Below are 25,735 nucleotides of genomic sequence, written 5' to 3'. Positions count from 1 at the left end.
TTGCCGCATCCTGCACTGTGAGATACGGCGCGTCACTCGTAGAACACCTGACTTCATTCTTTATCAACTTCGTTTGCTCATTTTTTTCTGTATCCTTTTCAGACAATCCACTTGCTGTTATGAATGTCTTTTATACATTTCATTAACATTAGCAATTACAGTTCAGTTTCTGTGGAGTTGGCACCGGTTTCACATGAATGTGAAGATTCTTTGTATCAAGTAGGCAGTGCATTTCTACGAAAACATTTTTAGACAGGTTGGAAATTAGAGTTGGGCAATATGATTCTTTTTCAAGAATCGATTCCAACGATTCATTCATGCATTACGAATTGATTCTTACGATTCGTTCACAATTCTTTTCCGGTTCTTTTGCGACTCGTTCAAGCCGGACGGAGAAAGATTCCAAAGACCCATAGATGCACGAGAGGTTTCTTCACTAGTCACTACTCTGTGTACATACAACATATCACCAGCAACATTAAAGTATACTGAATCTCTAATTGAAATTCATTTATTGAATTTTGTCAAGCAACGTAATTCGTAATACTGGATTTTACCAAAAATTATAAATGAGTAGGATATACAAAATAATTATAAATGAGTTGCTCACGTAGTTTTAATTTCGTGAGCTCACGGATAGTAAATTGGCCTAAAACTAAGGGAGGGTATGAATATCGTCACATGCCATAATGTTACATCATCAAAGTATATTCCAGTATTTATGCCGTCATCCAGGGAATCGAAAATGATGTAAACATTCAACATCATGTATCCGCCCGCGGTATCCACGTTGATTGGAGAATGACCGGGATACTCTCGAGAGCACATCAAGGGCCACGTGTTGATGTGTGGTTGTCTACTGTCATTACCTCGCCTGATTGTAGCCAGACTGTTGCCTGATACGACTGACGTCAACGTGCAGATGAAATGCCATGCTGATAAGGATTACGAACCAAATTAAATTCACTATCTTGGAGGAATAAACAACAAGCGAGTAACTTATCACATCTGAATATTTGACATCTCAGAAAATAAATAAATTACGGAAGGTTAGTTGATTTGAGGATATGCCCAAAAGGTACAAACGTAATAAATCCATCACAACACCACATATAAAGCAGCTGTGAGCTTGCATCCGGGAGGTACTGGGGAACCACTGAAGATGGTTTTCCGTGTTTTCCCATTTTCACACCAGGCAAATGCTGGGGCTGTACCTTAATTAAGGCCATGGCCGCTTCCTTCCTACTCCTAGGTCGTTCCTATCCCATCGTCGCTATAAGACCTCTCTGTGTCGGTGCGACGTAAAAAAAATGGGAAACTCGTTTGGAAAGCCAATATTCAAGAAAATTAAAATACACTTTACCTAATTATAATCTGATAAAGGAGAACTTACTTCAAGTCGGATTCCACCTCTCTCTCTCTCCCCCCCCCCCCTTCCCTCCTTCCTCTCCTCTTTTTCCGGGAAATAGTGGGTTCGAACCCCACTGTCGGCAACCCTAGAGATGGTTTCCCATTTTCACACCAGGCAGATGCTGGTGCTGTACTGTAATTAATGCCACGGCCACTTCCCACTCCTAGGCCTATTCCATAGTCGCCATGAGACCTATCTGTGTCGGTGCGACTTAAAGCCAATTGTAAAAAAAAAAAAATCGGGCAAGGAAGGCGGTGGTGGCGGCAAGAAACAGATATCCAAGGCTGCACCAGCTGATGTTAAAACGACTGTGTGTTGTTGGTAGTTTTGTTCCGCGTAAGGTGGTTTTCCAGAGCTGGAAATACTTTAACTGAGTTGAGACGCCGCCTTACGTCCACATAATTATCGAAGATAGTGTTGCTCAACCATAATTTATAAATTCAAGTGAAATTTCAAGCATGTATTTTGCATCATGTGTCTACTAAATCCTCCAACATAAGGTATGAATACTAATTGTTTTCATACATCATTGTTTCGATTTTACTGTTATCCTCTTCTGCCTGTTTTCTGCTGTACCCTCTAATAGGCGATTCAGCCATCTCAGTCAAGCACTCTTATGCCTGTTGCTCACGGTAAAATTTTCTGTCAAATTTATTGTTATATAATTTTATAAAATTTCTGTTGCTCACGGTCAAATTCAAGTTTTATAAAACATTTTATAAAACTTTTCGTAAAATATGACGTTCAATTCCGTAAAATTAATTTTATGAAACGAACCAATCAGCGAAGCCGACATCACGATGATACTGGCGCTACGTCGTGAGAAGATTGTGAAGCTCGATTGTAAACAAACACTTCTTTCTAAAATGGCAGGATCCGGGTGGACTAAGGAAGCTGTTAGTGTTTTGCTGGACGAAAACCAGAAATATCCTTGTTTGTACGAAATTAAAACACCACTTTACCACAACAGAAATGCAAGAAGAGGGGCAGAAAACACAATCGCCGAATTCTTATATGAATGCTGGTCTTCTAACCTAAACTATTTTTCGACTAAGGACAGCAATCCTCTACCTTCTTCTCTTCTTTTGATCCAGCCCAAGTCCAGCATTTCCTGGCATTTCTTTTCTTCCTTTTTACCACTGTACAACATATAATTGCAGCTAAAGCAGCAAGTTTTGCTTTGTTTGTTGGAGCAATACTCTCAAACACACTGTAAGTTGAACAGCTGATTCTTGATTTAAAAGTTTATCGATAGATGGCAGCATATGCACATCCTAGTTCAGGAGTGAGTGCATAGATGGCCATCCTGATGCTTCAACGGATTTTATAAAATAATTTTACCGTGAGCAACACAACTTGTTTTCACCAAATTTTTATAAAATTAATTGTACAACGAATTTTACGAAATATTTTACCGTGAGCAATAGGCTTTATGCAGTTACATTAATATTTTCTTCCTTTCTAATGCAGTAATTTGTAGCCGTAAAATTATTAGGAAATCGAACTTATTACCATCTGTATAATTAATGCTGGTGATTAAGTCATCTGGAACGATGACGAATAGTCAACTATGAAATAGTCGCTGTCCATCAATCCGGAATTCAACTTTGATTGACAGCATTACCCCCGGCCACGAAAATTCTACGAAGCGAAAATGTAAAATTTTGTTTCAACTCTTGTCATAGATACTGTAGGTGACCTATACTATAGGCCGGAAATACCTTTCATAAAACAGCATGAAGGCGAAATCATAGGTGTTATAAACATATGTCCTCACCATTACCCTCGTCTCTCACTAGCAGACTTCGGGACGGATTGGTAATGGTCGCTGCCAACTTCGCGCGGAGTTGGCTACAACCACAGACGATTCCAAATTCAACGATTCACAACAAATCATTTGAACGACGATTCATACTTACTCGTGCGACTCCAAATTCTACGATTCATTTGAATGACTAATCATCCATACTGCGAATCTATTCACACGATTCTTTATTTTGAGTCGTTCAAGTGAACAATTCATTCACAAATCGACCCAACTCTTCGAAATTATGAAACAGTTGAATGTTGCACATAATTTATGTCTGCATAACAATTCAAACGTTTTTATGTCAGCATTAAGATATGTATGACAATATGCAAATGTAAGTTAGTGAAAAATATTCCCAAATGTTTAAATATTGATTTAATATTAATTGTGGCAAGATATACATGCAGGTGAAAATTTTATCCATACGAAAATATGCGCTCTCGCAAGAATGAGGGTTTTACATTTAAAAAAATAAAATCTATTCAGATCAAGTGAATACTTAGAAACAGGAAATAATATTAAATAATGAATTAGTTCTGACTTGGGATAATTTCTTGAACGAGCTATGAAATATTTTTTGGTACATTTTTTCAAATTTCTTAAAAAAATATATACAATTTTTCCAAAGTTCTCGCAGGCCGCCTTTTGGAAACCCCTGATCTAGTAGATTCAATTCAACATGTTGCTATTCATGGCTGTGTTTTTCCACAATTAATTCATCTTTCCACAGAGGAACTTTTTTTTAAAAACGTGTATTCAAGCTTTAAACTAAAACTTTTATACAAAGGTCATCGTGACTAGTAACATCACACATGATCTCAAGTTTTAAAACATGCCAGCAAAGACTTAATGAAAAGCTTGTCATAAATAGAGGGCCTTTGTCTTCAATTAATATCTAATTAGTGATCTTTTAAGTGTAAAGGGTTATGTATTGTATTTTATATTGTGAATATTTCTTGTATATTTGCCCTATTCTAAGATCGGCTGATGATGACGTCTAACAACGTCGAAACCGGTACCGAGTAACCAAATTAAAATATTGTAATTTAAACTGAACAACATAATCATTTTGTATTGGAAAGGTGGATCTTTTGCAATTTATATTACTTTTTTTTTAAATTCTCAGTTCAATACGGACCCATGATGAAGTTTTTACTTTAAATAATATAGTAAACTAGTAAAGACTGCAAACAAGTCTTCACTTGATAAGTTGATAGGTAGCATCAGTTAGCTGTGTGACTTACGTAATGAAACATAGATGGCTAAGAAGTATTGGAAAGGAACAAACAAGTGTCAAATCAAGTTGTATAGAGAAAGGAACATGTAAAGGATCATATAATAGGATGAATACATAGAAAGAAAAGACAAGGACAATCTCCACGTCTTTGTACATTGCCATCTTCAATTAATAGGCTCGCCCCTCCTCAGTCCCCATTCTTCTACATGCGTCTTTTCTCAGGCCCCAAATAGCTTATTTCTGTTTCCCACTTCATCAGGAGAGCGGGCATCATGCTCGTTGAAGGGACTCTCGACAGATTTTCAGTCTTGACATAGGAAGAAGAAAGCCAAATATACACAAGAAAAGAGAAAAAGCACAAAATAAAGATGAGCACATGTGGTTAAATACCGTATTAGGAACATTGGACAAACACAAAAGGAGTGAAGTATCACCATGGGATAATGTAAGAATTGGAAAGGAACTAACAAGAGTCAAATCAAGATGATAGAGGGCATAGAGTATACCATAACTTACAATTGGAAATCAATTATTGATAAAACAAAGCATTAACCAACATTCAGCATTATCATCATCGATCACAAATTCACATTCATACCCAAAAGACCAATTGCAATTAGAGTTTTCGTGCATTGTTGTTTTAAACCTTGAACTTGATCATGACTTCTGGCCTTCATTTCTTATCATCGCTAATAGATACTAGAAGCACATTAAAACTACTGCATACTGTCATCCCTATTCTACACTTGCTGTGGAAATAATTTGCTAAAACTGTGTTGTGTTGTCAACACAACAAACTTGTCTTCTTTTACTGCATTCTGCAGACCAATCAATTTTAAATATTAAGACAATATTTGTTGGAAATTAAATGTGTCCATTATGCAATCGCATCCATTCTTCTTCTTTTTCTTCTACTTCTTCCTCCTCTTCATCTGGAAGTGCCATATTCTCAATGGACGTTGGCAGTCGATCTGGTCCAGGCCCTCTTACTATACCGCTTTTCACGAGTGTTTAATCCTGATGTAAACAAATAGGCGGAGCACCTTGCCTTTGCACGTGGACATAGACGTAGTTGATTGGAGAAGCAACCGTTGCACTCACTACACTGTATCCAAGCTTGAAGAAAAGTAGTAGGTCGCATTAATTTTAATTTATGACATTTAGAGAGTTTGGAAGAGTACGTAATCAAATTCAAATATATATATGTTTCTATTTATAAAATAGTGATTAAATAACGAGATATGACGGCACAAGGCGTGGTGTAATACAGGAAGTCTTCTCATAGTGAGGGAAAGTCCCAAGCGGTACAGCATGGAGATAAGGTGTTGCATCTTGCAGCAGCAATCAGTGTCAATATTCATAGTGAGAGAAATGGAACATCGCGTGTAGTGAAGCACAGAAAGGAAAAGCACTCGGAAGCGACCATAGGTAGTGCATTCTGAATGTGTTCAATAACCTAAGTGAACAAAATCCAGGTTTAGTTGTTTATCCAGAACTTCAGATTTTCGCACTGTTGTCGTATGCGATGCGCAGCCCTGTATGTCCGAACATGAGACATTGACGGGGTGGAGGTCGGTACTACACGCTCAGCGAATCACAACTCTTTCCTTGGTGGAGGTGTGGACATACCATGTTTACATCAGTATTAAACCTTCGTGAAAAGACATATAACAGCTACTCTAAGTAAGCCAACTAATGATGAATTGGACTACTGGCACAGGTTTTCCAGCTAGGAAATGCGTCATTGCCCAGGGACTCTTCTTTCATTTACTTTTCCTTGAAGTATGAGTTTTTGGAGGTGGTATTTCTCTTTACGTATAATGTGGCCAAAGTATGCTTTCTTCCTTTCTATGATGGACTTCATTACAATACTTCTAATTGAGGAGCATCGTTTCAAATCGTATTAAGTGCACAGATTATAATTTTACAGGAAGTTAAAAAAACGTTTTACTTCCTAACCAAATGAGATGTCAAAATTCTAAATGGCAAAATCTAGGTATTGAGGTTATGTTCCCGAATCAGTCATGATTCATATCATTTCCCAATACATGAAGGCGTCATTCTAATTATAAAATTTCACTTAATACGTTTTGAACCAATTCACTGAACAAAGCCTCCGTGGCTCAGATGGCAGCGCGTCGGCCTCTCACTGCTGGATACTGTGGTTCAAATCCCGGTCACTCCATGTGAGATTTGTGCTGGACAAAGTGGAGGCGGGACAGGTTTTTTCTGGGTACTCTGGTTTTCCCTGTCATCTTTCATTCCAGCAACACTCTTCATTCTCATTTCATAGCATCTACCAGTCATTAATAAATCACTTTGGGAGTGGCGACCCCATTGTAATACTAGCCTATATATGTTTCATTCATTACATTCCTGACCCGGTCTAAGACTGGAAAACAGGTTGAGGGTTTTCATTTTCACTGAACAAAATACGTTTTGATACAAACTTTTATTCACAAAATACGATTTGTAACGTTCATTTGATTCCAAAGATATTTATTGACTTTATTGTTAGCTACAGCCCATCATGTACAGTAAGTTATCATTAACACATTGGTAATGCTATATGGATGTTTACAGTCTTGCAAGTAATCCTTCTTCCTCATGCAAACATTCACAGTCGTCATCATGAGTCGGCCTACCAGTATCTGACATTGAACCGATGTTTAGTGTTGAAACATAAAATTGTAAACTGTCGAACTCCTTCCAGTTGTCTCCAAATCTGGCTTTCAGCAGGTTCTCGACATCCAGTTTTTTATTTATAAGTAACAACTCTCCAGTTTTTTAGCGTCAGGTAATGCTCTCGGTTTATCGATTACGGGAGGTTCATGTACCTGGCCCAGCCTTATGCCTCATTTCAGAAGGGTTATGAATCGCTTTGAAGGGTCATCAAACCTGTATATCGGTTCCATCTTTACTGTAACGTAGTACTGACTACTTTTCTCGCATTTGTTCAGAATCCCCGTCTTCATTTCTTTAATCCTGTCCAATTTCTTAAAATGCTTGGCCAGGATCTTGTCGTCCCTTATAACCCATTATTTTCCTAGATGTTTTACAGTCCTCGCAGACTGATAGATCTCTCGATATTCCTCGGAAGTAACGATGTCAGAGCACTTACGAAGAAAATTTTCTGCAACACTAAAAACCCTGTCTGCGGGTAAAAAGGAATGTCCTCTGACAGGAAAGATAAGTCATGGAAATGTCAGCGGGTGCTTTGGTTTGTTGCCGGTAAACGAGAGCATGAATAACATGCATGTTCTGGTTTTGGCCTCCACATCCGTCTGCGAACAGTCTGATACAGTTGATCGATTTATCGAAATGTACCTCATCTATAAACAAAGTTACAACTGATGACACCTCATTTGGCCCTCTTCCAGCCTCAGTCTCATTCCATACATTAAATTTTGGATTCTGAATACTGATATCGCTAACACACAGTGCATAAAATGATATTTGGCGCGAATAGAACGCTTCGCCAATTGATAACTTAGGAAGTGGTTGTACCTGTTGCAAATCAAAGCAGAAGGACATTGTGTCACCAGGTCGTTCCCTGGTAAGTTTGTGAAAAGCCTGTGAGCGAATTTTATCTGCTTCCAAGTCAGGTAGTAAATGGTTCTTTTTAGCACTATCTTTTTCAGATTTAATCTGAAAGAGCATTCCAGCGCAGTAACCACAAGCATCCGTGGATGGTGTCCCAAACCCAATGTTGAACTGTGTACGGAAAATATTCTGGAAGAACCACTTTTTCACTTTCAGGTACGCGGAAACACTCTCCTACGGGTAAGTAGCCCTCCATGGTGATCAAAAGTGATAGGGCATGCAGGCAATTACACATTGTCAAGTAAGACATAAAAATAACGGTAACAGCCAACAAAAGAGCGGGATAAATGCAGGCTGGAGACATTATCCTGAACATAATACGTTTTGAACCGTTCGCCGTGGTGCACATAATACGATTTGTTCCGAATCATGTTTTTCAGCACTGAATTCCTATGGGAAAGAATACGAAATGACCCGATTTAACTCAACAGTGTTAAAGAGCATAACCTAATTGGCGGGAAACCGCATCAAAACGTATTCTGACCTCGACTGCATTTAATACGTTTTGAAACGATGCTCCTCAATTGTTTTCTCATGCACTGCAAAACATAGTTTGTTACGTGATGTATTCTGAGCATATTATGATAACACCAGAGGTCGAAGGCATTTTACCGTTTAATTATTGCGGTCATGAGTGTCAAAGCCTTTGCAGCGTAATACAAATTGGAGAAGAAATGACACTTAAAGACTCTTAATTTTGTCTCGGTTTGTGGAAACTGGTTCTGTTAAATATTACCTTGTGTAATGGTACCTCTGCAGGGAATCATATAACTTGGAAATAATGTCCTTTTAGAAAAACAATGTTTTTGATGCTTTGAGATCTGGATTGAAGATAAGGTGGAAGGCCTCAGCTATGGGGTAATTGATTTCATTCAAACTTAAGGAGGTTAATCTGCACCAAAAATTAAACAGATATGCGTCTGAAAATTTGTGCCATTGGCCCGTATTTAACGAGACAACGGGCCTTTAAATTTAATATCCTGCATACCTGTTGGCAGTTGGCGTATGATTATCTATAGCACTGCTGTTCTGCTGGTCAGGATCCCCAACTTCCACGTGGGCACCTTGGGTTAGAGTCAATAGGTTTTGTCACATGCTTGGGATGTTTTGTCTGGAAGAATCTGTAAGCTTTGCAGGTTTCAAACTATAGTTGACCGGGCGAGTTGGCTGTGCGTTAGGGGCGCGCAGCTGTGAGCTTGCATCCGGGAGATATTGGGTTCGAACCCTACTGTTGGCAGCCCTGAAGATGGTTTTCCGTGGTTTCCCAATTTCACACCAGGCAAATGCTGGGACTGTACCTTAATTAAGGCCTCGGACACTTCCTTCCCACTCCTAGGCCTTTCCTATTCCATTGTCGCCATGAGATCTATCTGTATCGGTCTGACGTAAGGCAAATTGAAAAAATTGAAAAAATCTATTGTCTAAATATATCCAAGCAAAGAACACATGGTGGGCATTCCTGGAGATTCACAGGAATGTTAGTAAAACCTAGTTTTAGATAATTGTCCTGATATTTACGCACTTTTGTTTTTGTTGAATAATTTACCTTATTGGTGAGAGCTGAAGCAGATGTGGAAGGTGAACATGCAACTAAAATCACGTCCTGTTCTTTATTCCATATTTTCATGGAAGAACAGGTACTGTACAAAACACTTTTACGAGTTCGCTTCTTACCATTATGAATTAGCCACTTGTCCATGATTATGACTATACATTTACGACTAAAAAGGGTTAACTACTTCCACTCAGAATGTGCAGAAATCAATCTGTACAGCACATTGTATTGTTCACTTACACTGGCTGAGAAAGAACAACAATCCATTCTCGTAGCATAACGAAGTATTGACTATAAAATTGTCAAGTAGCTTCGTCATTAAGCTACATTCGGTAGAAGTTGGCGCCACAGGTGATTTGTTCGGATCTGAAAGAGTGCTGGGTCAAATACAGTACGTACGACAGCATCTAATCTCTGAACTCGTGCTGTCATCATTTCTGGTCAACACCTGTGAAATTGTAAGTAAGGTAACGTGTTTCTATGGAATTATATTAGTTCTGGTTGTGGCATCATACACAACCATTAACCCGGCTCATGGGAGATATGTTCACCCTCCCTATCCTTCACTAGAGTAATTCTTGTCCTATCCTCCACATCAGTAGGCCGGTATGAAGGAGAGCTAAGTTCAGGCAGGGACCCAGTCTAACGGGGTATAACGTGGAACCCATGCCCAGGATTACAGGTGAAGAACTTAACAGCATCTTAGGCAGAGAACTTGACCTTCAGAATGGCAAAGATGTTGGATGAGACAACCCATCCTCTCTGCGGAAAATTAGAAGAGGATGCCTTGTGGAGAAGAGGGATCTTCAAAGGCTAAGGGAGTAAACCCTCAGATACGTTAGGCTTAGCAGGTCAGCAGATGAGTAAATTTGTACTTGCTTTAAACTATATTACAAGCCTCGGGTGGAAGTTTAAAAATGGAAATGGAATTGACAAGTCTCTGACGACTGCACAATATGATTGTATTACTGATGTTCGTGCAAAGGTTCGATCAGATAACAAAACCCGATTTGGAACAATAAATATTTTAATAATGGATGGGAAGGAAAATGAATTGGTTGATCTAATGGAAAGACGAAAACTCGGCATCCTGGGATTAAGTGAAGTAAAATGGAAAGTGAAAGGAATAAAAAAACTAAGAAAGGGGTACACCTTGTACTGGATGGGTAACAGTAAAGAGAAAAGAAATGGAGTGGGATTTCTAGTGAATCAGAATGATGAACCAGTTGCTAAAGTTGAGTATGTAAATGAAAGAATTATAATAATGCGCATACATGTAAAGAAGGAACTATTGAAGATAGTACAGGTCTATGCTCCACAGACAGGATGTAGCATAGAAGAAGAATAAGATTTCCTCAATGAACTGGGAACACATATTGTTGGAGATGGGATCATGTTAATGGGAGATCTGAATGCTCATGTGGGAACTGATAGAATGGTATAGAGAATGTTCTGGGCCCACATGGGTATGGCAATAGAAATGTTGATGGAGAGAAACTTTTGGACTTTTGTATCAGAAATAACCTGATAATAAAGAACACATAGTTTATGAAGAGGAATGGCCATAAGATTAGCCGATATAGTTGGGACGGCAGTATGGAACACTATCAATTTTATAACGGACTGAGAATGGGGAAGATGCATCATGAATACAAAGATAATCCCCAGTGAAAGTATGGAAGTTTATCATAGATTATTAATTGTAGAATTAAAACAAGTAAAAATGCCTAAAATTGTACTGAAGAAGAAACCAAAGATCAGGATTTGGGAATTGGAGGAGGAGGAGGATAAAAGAATGGCATTCCAAGATTTGGATAAAAAGGAAGTTGCTTAACACGGAAATGCGAAGTGGAGAAGAAGAGTGGAACAATTTAAGACGCGCTTGTGGAAGCAGCAATTGAGATATGCGGGAAAACAAAAGGAAAGGAGACATGGTGATGGACAGATAAAATTTAAAAAGATAGGAACAAGGTGAAGAAAGAAATGGATAAGGAAAAGCAAAAAACATATCAGAGGGATGAGAATAAGAGAAAGGTTACATGTGGAATACAAAAGATTGAAACTACAAGTAAAGAGGAGTATCAGGGAAGAAAAGGGAGAAATTTTGGGGAGAGTTTACCAACAAAATTGAGCAAGATAGTCTAGGAAATCAGAAACTATTATACAGAGTAACAAAATCAAAAAGATAAATCAAGAAACAATCAAGGCATTGGAGAGAGAAGACGGATCCATAGTACATGACGAAAAGGGTCTTCAGAAGGTGATGGCAATGTATTTTGAAAAACTTTATAATGAGGATGACTGCTCGGAGGAAGGAGATAAGAAAATGGAAATAATAGAGAAAAAGAAGAGAACTTAAAGGGCAGTGAAAGCAATTCCTCTACTTCTTCATCTCTTTACCATTCCAGTTGGTCTCACTCAGCCCCAGGATTGCTATTTATCTTCTTTCCATGAGGTTCACTAGTTTTTCACACTTCACTCTAAGGCTGGGGATATTGATGGTCCCATTTTGTGTTATGTCTTCTCTGAAATTGGTGCATGATCGCACGACTCTGCCTATCATCAAGCTATAAGCCAATGCTATTATTTTAATTGAAAGTGAATTTACAAAACTCTGACCGATATGCTAGGCGTAACAGTTGAGGGTTTTTTTTCTTTTGGGGTTAACTCCCTTAGCTCTTAGCAGTCCTCGGTCACACCTGGAAGGCAGCGGCTTTCTGATGAATTTAGGGGGTATTTTCTTCACAAAGGCTTCAACAATCTTCTAAGACAGAACTCTTCTGCTTGTTGCTGTTGATTCTCTCTTAGATTGTCTGGTAGTGTATTGGCTGCCCAACCCTTGGCTAGCAGTTGCAGGTAGTACAGTCTGCTGTCACATTGCAGGATGTTTCTGACCTAACATGACCTATTTGGTAATTATTTTATTTATGCTTTTTTAACAACTACATTTCTGCTTCTCATCCTTTTTTAACTTTGTGATAAATGTTTGTATTTTTGTCATAAGAAGTAGTATATTTTTTTTTCTATTTTTTGTTTTATGTCACATCGACACAGATAGGTCTTATGGTGATGATGGTATAGGACAGGGCTAAGATTAGGAAGGAAGCAACTATGGCCTTCATTACGGAACGGCCTGTTTGCATGGTGTGAAAATGAGAAACCTTGGAAAACCACCTTCAGGGCTGCCAACAGTGGGGTTCAAATCCACTATCATCTGAATGCAAGCTAATTGTACATGACTCAAGTGCATAGTGAACTTGCCCAGTAGAAGTATTTTAAATATTTTAGCTCTCTTAGGCATGGTTCGTCAACATTTACTAATACTTAAGAAAGTTATTGAATCGATATAACATTCGTATTAACAAAAACTATGTTTCTTCAACAAATGTTACCATTGCCAATTTGTTAAGCTACATTCTCCCTTGTTATATGTCTGACATTTGCTAACTGTACTAAAATTACTTCCGTGAATTGCGCTTTGGTCTTTTAAACATTACTGATATAAGAAGGGTTTCTATAAAGATACTGGTTACCGAAAACTGTTGTCGGTAAGATAGTTGACAAAATTTGTGTGTGGTTAGAATATCCCACGAAACAGAAACTTATCTCCTCCTTTCATGCTGGAGGTACTGATAGTGTTATGATTTTATGCTGCTGTTTCTTTTCATGTAATAGTGGGAGGCAGTGTGGGAATTTCAAACACTTCAGTTAGTAGAATTGTTGGCAGGGTTTCTACAGTGATAGCAGCCATGAGTAGAAAGTCTCTAATATTTCCTTCAATAGAAAAATATCAGCAGTATCCAAGACTTCCATGAAATATGGCTCCTGGTGTTTTTGGTGCAGTAGATTGTACACTGAAAAGAATCCAGTCACCTGGACGCAATAGAGCTGAAATATACTCCAATTGGAAGGGATACTTTTCCAATAAATTCTCTAGTGATTAATGACTGTAAGGCCAAAAACATGTTGGAGTTGTTCATCTCATTGTGCAAATCGTCATGCACCTCGCACCTTGCCTCAGCACAATATACTGAAGCATTTCTCCTCGCCACTCATCCCGCCACGTAATACATTGAGTAAAAATATTTAGTCAGCGAGCTGCTTTCAAAGAACACTAAAAGGGACTGTACAACTGTAATCCTGACATGCTTACAGACTCTGACTGTGATAGTTATTTATCTGCAGATAATGCAGTAGAGTTTTTACTTTCTAGTACAGGAAGAAAATATAGCATACATCCAGCCACTGAGGAACAAACCAAACAGGGAGAATTCTGTACATTGTATCAGGAGCTTAAAATGTGCCCACACAGATTTTAAGAATATTTAAGCATGTCTCAGTCGATGTTTAATTATATATTGAAGCTAGTAGAACTTGCAATCCATCAAGTGCACACTAACATACTGTACATAAGCAACCAGTCATTGATGAAGTATTGATGGTGACTCTCACGTAATTGATAATAATTATCTATAATTTATGTACATATAACTTACTACAAATAAAATCTGTCAACAACAATTCCACGAACCTACTACGCTGGTGTAGCAGGGAGAGAGGTGATACTCCCACATGGCGTGTCCCAGGTGGCGGATAGGGGGGTCCTAACCGGCTTGCCGGCGGACTTGAGGGAAATAAAATACCTCTCGCGGACCAAACACACTACCCCCGGTGGGTGGGGGACGCAGATGAAGAATACACCCACGGTATCCCCTGCCTGTTGTTAGAGGCGACTAACAGGGGCCCAAGGGGCTCTCAACTTGGGAGTGTGGATTGGCGACCAGAGGGCCCTTAGCCGAGTCCTGGTATTGCTTCCACTTACTTGTGCCAGACTCCTACCTTTCGTCTATCCTGTCAGACCTCCCTTGGTCAACTCTTGTTCTTTTCTGACCCCGGCGGTATTAGAGCATTCGACGCCTAGGGAGTCTCATTTTCTCGCCCTTCGTGGCCCTTGCCTTTCTTCATCCGTTACTTCATCTTCTGAAGTGATGGATCCCTTCTTCTTTTCTCTCTCTCTTTACCCCCTGTGGGTGGGGGACGCAGACGAATAATACACCCACGGTATCCCCTGCCTGTCGTGAGAGGCGAGTAAAAGGGGCAACTAAGGGATGATTGAATTAGAACCACGAAACTACTTTTGATTCGTACCATCACGCGGGGAACACCATAGGTTGCCTGTACTTGCGAGTAGTACCACTATATTAGGTACGAAATAGGTTTGTGATTAGTAACAGCCAAGAGCCTGGCCTGGGGTTTTCCAGTACCCCTGCGTTGTACCCATGTGAACGACACCGCGGGTCTGGGCGTTGCCTGTGAGTTGTACCACTATACGAGCGACACCGTGGGTCTACGTTGCCTGTGATTAGTACCGACTATGTGAGGAACACCACGGGATAGTGTGGTTAGTACACCTAGGTGAGGAACCTCATCGGTGTGCGTTGGCTATGAGTGGCACCATTGTGTGAGAAACACCATAGGTTTGCGTTACCTATACGAAGTACAATACTTGTGAGTCGTACCATCTTGTGTGGAACACCGTGAGTCTTCGCTACTTTTGATTAGTACCCCAACATGACAAATACCATGGGTCTACTTTACTCGCGACATGTACCATTCTGTGGGGCCTTAGGCGTAGATTTTGCGCCCTGTAGACATCAAGCATCGTTGTGCTTTATAAGTGGTCCCTTGGTCAGTAATACTATTATTTATGATCCTTTTTTTGAGTCTGATCCACTGTTTTTTGTTTGTTTGTTTTTTTGTTGGGTTCATGTTCATCCATTCATTCTTCATGACATTTTTTATTTTATTTTGGTCAGTGGATGAATTTGAACATTTTGTTATTTAATTTCATACGATTTGGGTCCGATGACCTCGGTTAGGCCCCTTTAACAACAAGAATCATCATCATCAACACCAGTTTTCCACTCCATGCTCCCAGCAATACTTCCCAATCATACCGGATAAGAAATACAAATTCTTCAATTATGTTATCCAAAAAGTATAAACACTTAGTTTGTAAATGAAACACACTGCAACTGTTAATACTAATAATAATATGTTTAAAAAGAACTTGGTTAATCAGAAAATACAAACTATGACAAAATTAACTGATAGTCTTTATTAATTTCATTTTTATTAATGGTCATTAAGTTTCGGTACTGTTTATTTGCCTATGATGTACCCTGAAGTGGTGCTGGGGGTAGCTGGAGTATTGTTGTATACATTTGCTAAGGCAAATGGCATATAAAACCACCCACTGGCAAGAAATTCAAGGAGATTGCAGAATCATTTTTTTTTTAAGTGGCTTTACATCTTGCCAACTACTTTTATGATTTTCAGATATGCCGAGGTACTAGAATAAGTCCCTCAGGAGTTCTTTTACATGCCAGTAAATCTGCTAACATGAGGCTAACTTATTTGAGCACTTTCAAATACCAGTAGACTGAGCCAGAATCGAACCTACCAAGTTGGGGTCAGAAGCCCTTCGCTTCAACCGTCCGAGCCACTCAGCCTGGCGGAATCATTTTGTAAGTTTTTCAAACTCTCTAGGTGCAACTTATGAAAGACATGCTCAATTTAAGTGTCTATGTCAGTCAGGAACAATTTATTTGAATTATACCGGTATACAATACATTTCAGTTTTCTGCAGGCTGTTAGTGACTTTAAATTCATTATTATTGAAATAGCATATTCAAAACAGAGTGATGGTGGATCTTCCTGGTGCTCAGTAATTTACAAATTAATGGAAAAGCTCGCACTAAATATCCCTGCTTAAGAATTTCTCCCGAGTTTGAATATGTGAATTTGTTGAAACTATATGCTCCCAAACATCTAGATGAAAAGGAGAGCTATTTAATAAGAAACTGTCGGTGGCCCAAAAAGTGGTGGACTGCAACTTCAGAATTCTATCCGTGAAATGAGAAAGCAACAGAAATGTCCTGAAACTGCAGAAGCTATTGTTAAAGCTCCATAATACAGTAAATGACATTGCATAGATCCCATTCTCCAGAGTGATGTCCGAGTCAGAATGTTTCAGTTCATTAATTTGTTATTTCCTGTTAAGTAAACATTACAGTAATCGGGTGCAATTTTTATGAAGTTCTAAATATGCAGTACTTTCTCAGGCATTTACAAGTTTGTGTCCGGCGTTATCACCAAGACCAAATTCATAATCACAGGTAATACATTTCATATTAATCCGTATTGAAGAGCAATATAGTGTAAAACAAAAGCTGTAATGATTGTAATGATTAATTATTCTGTTATTTTGAAAAAGCTTGATGTATCTTGAAGAAATTATAGGGTGTAGTAGGTTATATCGTTACAGCTGATAATTAAATTATATTATGTTTAATTTACATTTTTACTCAGTTTCTTATTTCATTTGTCCTTAATTTCGTGCAAGAGTAAACAACAAAATAAATGCAAGCCAATATAGAGAATGTTTCATCATTGTTACCCGTGGCACTACAGTTTTCTACAACCTCTTTTCAACATTTATCTTGAACGCATCTATTATGGTTCGAATTGCGATGCTAATTCCATTTAGCAGTTTTGCAGATATTATCGCTTATTAATCGCCTCTTATCCATGAGTACCGTGTTACGACACAGCTTGACCATAGTATGACAGCAATGCACTATCGCATAGAGGGGACGGTGACCTTTTGACAACTAATCACTACGCAAGTACCAGGTACCTTCATCCTGAAAAATATCAAACTAATTTGATTCCTGGTGAAGGGTGAGGTGTGCGGCTCTAACATGTTTTGACTCATTTGGTTTGTTCCCTCATTGGGGCGAGATGCTTGGCGAGATGAACAACTCCAACATGTTTTTGGCCTAACCTCCAAATCGGGGATGTAGTTGTTGGTTGGCCAGGTTCAGAGAGCGGACAATATTTAATAACTCTCATATCAGAGCACAGTTGGAAGTAGGTACAAGTTACAAAGGGACCCTGATAGGTATCCTTTAACCCCACCTTGACATCCTGAAACAAGACCTCAAAACTTAGAACAGCATGGAAGGATTAAAGTGGTCTAGAAAAGATGGTTTCCTGTTCTTAGCTTGTGATTGCGAATGAAATGTCAAAAACCTTTTTCTTGTTGACTTCACCTGCCATGTTTTATTGCTGTGTTCAAATAAAATCACATTATAACATGGTGAAAAACTCCATGGTTCTGCCACTGTCTTCTAGATTTCCATTGTTTGTATCTCATGAGAGTTAACACTGTGCTAGCTAACATTTCTCAAAGTTTGGAGAAACCCAAGAATCTTAACAGGTTTGGTTTTTAATTCATTGTTAACAAATAACTGGTTAATATTTATTTAATAACTGTTGATGAAACCGGTTTTATTGTTGCACTAGCTGATGTACCCGTGCTTCGCTACGGGATTCTCAGAAAGACTGACTTGGTGGTTTTCCTAACTGAATTCAACATAGGTCATTACAAAAACGTCAATAGGAATTTAGCAATTAAAAGCAATGTTATCATATAAAATACTCGGTCAAACGAAAAACCGCACACTTTCTCACTTTCAACGAACAGTACTACGGTGCCGATCTAACAGTCCAAAGTTCCAGAGCTGGAACAACCAGGTTGCAGACTGCGATGAACACTCCTCTGTTATTATTCCATTAAAAATGCACACTACTCATTCCAATCAGTGCCTCAGAGTAGGGATTGAATAGCTCGAATGCTATGATGCTATTTAATTTTTTTTTTTTTTGCTTTACGTCGCACTGACACAGATATGTCTTATGGCGACGATGGGTTAGGAAAGGCCTAGGAAGTGGAAGGAAGCGGCCGTGGCCTTAATTAAGGTACAGTCCCGGCATTTGCCTGGTGTGAAAATGGGAAACCACGGAAAACCATTTTCAGGGCTGCCGACAGTGGGGCTCGAACCCACTATCTCCTGATTACTGGATACTGGTGAATGCTATAATGAACCAGTGTGTTACGTTCCTGCAGTATCAGAAAATGTATGAATCAGAGGAATGGCATGCTAAAGAAGAAAGTTTCCCAACTCCCCAGCTATTTCCCGCTGTTATACTCAATACGCAGTAGTAATCCCATCCATCGGAGTTGAGCGGCACCATAAGAAACGAAGAACATCACAACAAACAAAGGTCAATGTAAAGTAATTGTTGATCAGTGCTAAGCGCTTTGGATATTGTAGCCCTTCTGAAATACCACTCTTATCATAGTCGGTACAGTAAAACTGAAAGAAACATAAATGATCAGAAATTGTATTGTCTATAACTTTTGTTATGTAGTACCATACTTTTTTATAGCACCAATAACATAGGTACCGGTATTTAAAATTAAATTTTAGGCGCCTTCCCCGAAACTACCATTTCATCTCGGGGAAAATAAAATTATTTTCTGCCTAGACTGTAGTTTCTTATCCCCGACTCAATATAGCGGTTTTCATTAAATTCTGTTAACCCATTTTCTCGTGGCTCGGCGTTGATATGGACTTAGCAACAAAAATACAAATTCATTAATATCTGTGTTATCAGAGCCGGTACGGTAAAAATGTATAAGACATAAATGACCGGAAATCGAATTCTATATAACTTTAGTTATATAGTATTTATCGATAGGACCGCTAATAATATATTCGTTTAAGGCCTTCCCCTAAACTACCACTTCACTCAGCGTGAATAAAATGATTTATAGCCTAGATTGTAGCGGCTCATCCCCCGACTTTACATACCGATTTTCATTAAATTCTCTTCAACCATTTTCTCATGATGCGTGTACATACATACAGACAGACAGAAATTACGGAAAAGTAAAAAGTACATTTTCTTGTTAGTATGGACATGACCGATACAGAAATACCATTCTTTTCAAATTCTGAGCAATGTACAGACAAAACTCTTATTTTATATATATAGATGTGTAGATGCTACTGCATATGTCATTGTATAACATAAGAAATGATGGGAAGAACTGCCTTTCTATCTTTTTAAGATATAAGCTTGTTTATTTTACTGTTGTCTTCAACACAGAATACTTTTCAGATGGTGCCGCCTGATGTGGTTTACCAACCTGCTCCGGTGGATCATCTCATGCCTGGGTACCCTCAACCCATGTTCCAGCCTGGTGGAATTGTTCCAGCTGAAGAGTACCCACCAGAAGAGTACCCACCAGAAGCTTACCCGCAACACCTTCCACCCAATGTGATGCAACCTTACATGCCACATATGCCTCCTCAGCATGAAGGGCCACCACCTACAGATTTTGTTTTCTCCCTCCCCCATCCCCATCCTGGTGTACCACATGATGTACCCATGTCTGGTCCTCTACCTGCTGGGGACCCTAATATGTTTCAATTTCAGGGTGGCCATATTCCTCCAGAAATGAACCATCCCAATATTCATCCTGCTCATCCCTATCCACCTGAGGCCTACCATGGAGGAGACCCTTTCTCTGTCCCCCAGAATTCTCATATTTTTGTTGAGAACCCACAGGCCCCCTCTTTTGCTCCACCTCCACCTATGATATCAGATGGCATGGTAAGTACCTTACAGTAAGTTAATAGATATTTTTTAAGCCCTGCGGCTACCCATTGTTTTAATGCTTGCTGCATTTACATACTTAATTAGGGAGGTAAATCTTAAGAATCATGCACAAACTGGTTTAGACTAGCCATCGAATGTAATGTGATGGTTGTATTTGGCTCAACATTTCATAGCGGACCAGTCTTGCCCCTGTGTATACCGTGTATTGCTTAACCCTTTGACCTACCATTTTTTTTGGAAAAAATTGTACCCCTACACTATTTATTTTTCAGATATATATACACCGAATATATACACCGGTGTTACAAAATATAAACTTTTTGCTTTCCACCATGCATTTATGGTTTGGAGAAGTCCTCTTTTGTATGGAACACTGGGGAAAAGAAAAAGTATCCACATGCAAGGCAACCTGTCAGTTGAGGTACTGTAATGAGATTGCATTGCAGAGTCGCAATGCTGCACGCACTGCATTGCTTGGATGGCACTGATTTATTCTGAGTTGGAGCAATTATTAATGGGAAGTAGCCAATATATCGACGCTGAGGCATCAGGGGAATATTACCAGGGTGAGGGGAATTTGATAAGAATGCACGATATTTATAGACATAAGCGTTGGTTTCTTTTGGTATATGATCCCAGAATTACCTACCTACAGTTTTGTTGGAGTATCTCCTAACGTTCCCTTTATCACAGAGTGAAATTCACAAACTGGCTTACATGTGTCATCAGTGGGTTTCTTCTTCTTTTATGACTGCATAGGATCACTTTAGTCAGTCCATCGTTCAGGTCTCCTTGAAGGGATTGTTCGGGCTTTGCGGTCCTCCTAGTACTTCTTCAGACGCTCTGATCTTCGTGCCTTTTCCTTGGTTGAAAATGTGCATGTTGTTGGTTTGTTTCGTTTAAGGGTAAAGCGGAGGTTTGTATCCTTGAGTTTTGTATTCAATTTTATCTTATTTGTGGTGTCTTCTGTTGTAAGGCCTATTTCCTTTAGATCCTCTCTTACTTCTCTGGTCCATTTACATCCTATTGTGGTATTTTTTGAGACGAGACTGTGTTGTACGGCTGATGATCACCCCTAGATGGGTCGAAACTAGTACCGTGTAATTTATAATTTTGTGAATATATTTTAGTATTGAAAAGGTGGAAACGTTTACGTTGTTATTATTATTACTTATATATTGTTTCAGAAGTCTCGAATCCTGCATCCTCATGATATCTCCAAAGAATCCCAGTCTCCTCTTACGCATAGTATTTGTAATGGGTTCTAGCTCTTTGTACACGACTTTGTTAGGTATTATCCTCCACTGTCCATCTTTCTGGTATTTTTTTGTTGATGCAGGTTCTTCCAATCCTCCTTTCAATTTTCTGATGTCTGTCAGTCTTTGATTGTTTATTCAGGTGAAAAAGTGTTTCTGCTGCATATGTAGCTTCCAGTTTTATAACTGTGTTGTAGTGTTTTATTTTTGCATTTATAGATAAACATTTCTTTTTGTAGATATCCCATGTTAATTTTTATGCTTTAGCTAATCTATTTGTTCTTATTTGGATTGAGATTTTTTCATTTAGGTTATGTGTTATTATTTTTCCAAGATATTTAAATTGAGTTACTATTTTGATTTTATTACTATTATATTTCTTTTAGTTGTGTTGGTTTTTGGGGCATTAATTTCTGTTTTTTCAAATGATATTTTGAGGCCAATTTTACTTGCAAAGTTTTGAAGTTCTGATATCTTTGTTTTTGCTTCTTTTATGTCCACTGCTAGTAATGCTAAATCGTCGGCGAAGCCCAGGCAATTTGTTTTGATTTTTTGGCCAATCTTTATTTTTGGGGGACATTTCTTAAACCATTCCCTCATTACCATTTCTAGAGCACAATTAAATAATAGTGGTGAGAGCCCATCTCCCTGCCGTAGTCCAGTTTTAATTTCAAATGACTCTGATGTTTCATCCTTAAACTTCACTTTTGATTTGGTGTTAGTCAATTTTATCATATTTATTAATTTGGGGTGTAGTCCAAGGTGTCTTAAAATTTTAAACAGAGATTCCCTATGGATGCAGTCATAAGCTTTCTTGAAATCTACAAATGTTATCACCATATCTCTGTTTCTTCTCTTGTTAACCTGGCACACTAGCAAAGTCAACAGTAACTTAGAAGACAAAATACTGTGTAGTCGACATACTTTGTCCTTGTGGCAGCCTCCGCATGGGGGAAGTTGTAATAATAATAAATAATCCATTATCAATTTAAGACTCAAGATCTGATCAGGACAGCTCCTCTAGGGTCTGAAACCTCCTTGATATTCTCCTAGTTCTTTCTTAAGTTGTAAACTTATCCTATTAAGGATGATTATTGAAAATATTTTGTATGTTATGTCTAGGGGTGAGATACTCGGTTTTGTCTCCTCTTTTTTGTGCAGTGGGTGAATGAGGGCTGTTGTTCAGTGTTCTGGCAATTCTTCTTTAATCCAGATAGAGGCAAGTTTGATGACGGAGGGCAACTTTTGCTGATCTTCCTGCATATTTCCAGATTTCCGCAAAGGTGTGATCTCCTGGCGCTTTATAGTTTTTAATTTATTCAGTGCTTGGTAGACTTCCTTTATTGTGGTGGGGATTGATGTTTTCTGGTGGTGTTTTTATTGGGGTGTTGGTGTCCAAATGAAGAAGGTTCCTCACAATTTAGAAGCTTGTTGAAATATTTAGCCAGAATTTCTGCATTGTCTTTGTTATGAGCCAGCTTACCATTTTCATCCTTCATCAGTAGGGTCGGGGGTTCATATTTTTGGAGCTGTTTTCTGAAGGTTTTGTAGTAGTCCCTTGATTGAGTTTTATTGAATTCTTCTTCAATTGCAGTGTGTCCTTATGATGCTGTCTTTTTATTCTTCTTAGGACTTGGGTAGTTTCCTTCCTTTGTTTTACTAGATTTTGATAGGATATTTCTGATTTTTAGGACTGATGTAATAGCCATGCCTGATGTCTTTTCTCCACTGTTTCATCACATTCACTGTTCCACCATTGGTGTTTTTTACGTGGTTTAATTGGAGCCAGGTCTTATGCAATTTGTTTAAGGTTGTGTACTAAGTCTTCAAGTTTATCTGTGATTTTTATTTTTTCAGTTGCTTTTGGGTAATTTTCATTGTTGATTGTTGATTTAGTTTTAGGGGCTTGCTTTTGTAGTCTCCTCTCGGGAGTGAGCTTATGTTTTATTTTAACTACCTAGTGATCTGAACCTGTGTCTATTCCTGGGAGGACTTTGACGTTATAGATTTCTTAGTGGTGGTATTTGTCCATGCAGATGTGATCCAGTTGCCATTCTCCTTTAGTGTAGTTCGGGTGTTTCCTTTTTTTTGAGTTTTCCAGGTTTTCTCTTAAAACATGTATATTTTGAGATTAAATTATGGTTTCTACACAGGTCAACAAGTGTGTCTCCAGTTTTATTTGTTTTCTTATGTGCTGGCCATTTTCTGATGTCACAGTTTTTTTTTCTTTCTCTGCCTAGTTGAGCGTTGAAGTCTCCTATTAATAATTTTACATAGTGTTTGGGGATGTTATCTATGGTCTGGTCCAGTAGGTTCCAAAATTCTTCTTTTTCCTCATGGTCTGTTGAGGAATTGTTTTCATCATTAGTGGGAGCATGGGCATTTATTATAGTACAGATTTTATTAGATGCCTTTAAGGTGAGCGTTGAGTCGTGGAGATTGTAATTAGAATTCTTGAACTGAGTTTATAATTTTAAGGCTGACCAAAAATCCTTTTCCAAATTGTGGGACATTCATCATCACTCTCTTCCTGGGTATACCTTTATAAAGTCTGTACACTTGAGATTCCAAGGCATCCTGGCCAGTGTTTCTAATTTCTTGTAATCCCATGATAAGAATTTTGTGTTGATCCATTATGTCGGTGATCACTTTTATTTTACCAGTTTGCATGAGTGAGTTTATATTGTGTGTAGAGAAGTAGGTTATCTGCTTTGGTTTGATTCTTGACTTTGTCTCGTTCGTGTGTGTGGTACTGGGGTATTTCCGTGTCTCCAACTTCACGGTATCTTTTAAGTGGCAGCTCACCGTATCCGAATGCTGCCTTCTCTGAACACTTGGTTCAACTGGTGAAGTATTTCTTAAAAGACCTTCAATGATTGACTGCCAAGGTGTCACCTGTGTGGGACTAAGTCCGGAATTACAACTCTGGATGTGATCCAGTGAGGTGATAATGAGGCCGGTCCTCTGGAGTACAGGCGCCTTGTGCAGCCGCCCCTAACCTGGAGAACAGACACTGCGTAATGGATTCCAGTGGCATTTCCTCCACTGTGGGGACCATCACCCCACCTAAAGGAGCTCATTCGCCTGAAGCTGTTGCCCCCTTTAGGGAGTCAGGTTGTTTCCCGCCACCCAACACTCGGCGTTGGCAGTTTTACAGCTGGGTGCCAGACCAGCAAACCCTCCTCCTTTCACATTCCAGACTTGGGACTGGACAATGGCGGAGTTATCAGTGCGCTTATTATTTAAAAGTTCCCAAATCCAGTCATTACTGACGTTCCTACATGTTGATGTTGTTACGCCTTCTATAAAACTTGAATTATCCCTTGACTTAATCCACCTTTTCCATACAATATATCACGTAAATATTATTACATAGTGTAAGTCTTCATCAATATCACTTGACACACAGTTATGTGTTTTTTTACTTTTCTAATTCCAGGAGCGGGTTACCATTTGTGATATTAAAAATGAAGTTCAGGTTCCTGAAATCTGTTAGTTAGATTTTGAAAATTATAGAACAAACTGCGCTGGCATGGCAACCATAAATGTGCCTATAGGTAGTCCATGCGCGCGAACGGAAATGTCCGTCAAAATATGTTTGCATCTTCCATTCGTTGGACTGAACATTCTGTCAAAGTATGGCAATGAGGTAAAGAAACAATACCACGTACCTAACACAATGTCGGTCTAATATCGCGCAACTAACATGGACAAATACACAATTATGTTCTCTTTTTATTGGACACACAAGTTGTGCTACTTCATTACAAGAGACCGTTTCTAAAACTTCTGGACTGGTTTTACAATGTAATGTTTGGTTGGTTTTTTTTCTCCTTGTGGTATAAAAATTTACATTTTGACCTTATTGGTACTAGTTCTTAACACACTGAGGTCCAAGCCCATATTTTTTTGTTTGTCCCAAGAATCCAAGCAACTTAAGCGATTTTCAAAAACTTCCTGCTTTTTACCTACAAGTTCAACCCCTCATCCACATTGTGGGAGCAATGGTATGAAGTAGTGATGGGATAATCGAATACAAAATATTCGCTTATTTGATTTTCATTTTATTCGATTATTTTTCCATTGCATTTTTTTATTATTATTCATTCAAATGAATGAAGCAATCGAATAGTAAAGTTTTTTCTATTCGATTATTTTTTATTATTTATTTGAAACTCAATTTGAATTAATGAAGCAAACAAATAGTGAATATTTTTTCCATTCAATTATTTTTCTATTCATCCGAAAGTTAATTTGAATTACTGGTGGTGAATTTTTTCATTTGATTATTTTTTTATTACTCATTCAAAACTCCATTCGAATGAATCAGGCA

At 38.6% G+C, this 25,735-nt stretch overlaps 1 protein-coding gene across 4 annotated transcripts in view; it reads left to right on the top strand.

Moving 5' to 3' along the window:
- LOC136883449 (calponin homology domain-containing protein DDB_G0272472) overlaps window positions 1-25,735 on the top strand; it is a 113,514-nt gene that overhangs the window by 43,771 nt on the left and 44,008 nt on the right. For all 4 annotated transcript variants that reach the window (XM_067155747.2, XM_067155744.2, XM_067155745.2 and 1 more), the window contains one exon: window positions 19,646-20,140. In XM_067155747.2, the coding sequence (XP_067011848.2) occupies window positions 19,646-20,140 (495 nt within the window). The remainder of the gene's footprint in view (window positions 1-19,645; window positions 20,141-25,735) is intronic.

The sequence above is a fragment of the Anabrus simplex genome, chromosome 11 (assembly GCF_040414725.1).
Source record: "Anabrus simplex isolate iqAnaSimp1 chromosome 11, ASM4041472v1, whole genome shotgun sequence".
Taxonomy (NCBI): domain Eukaryota; kingdom Metazoa; phylum Arthropoda; class Insecta; order Orthoptera; family Tettigoniidae; genus Anabrus; species Anabrus simplex.
The sequence above is the reverse complement of the archived record's forward strand: the minus strand, read 5'-3'. Positions and strand labels throughout refer to the sequence as shown.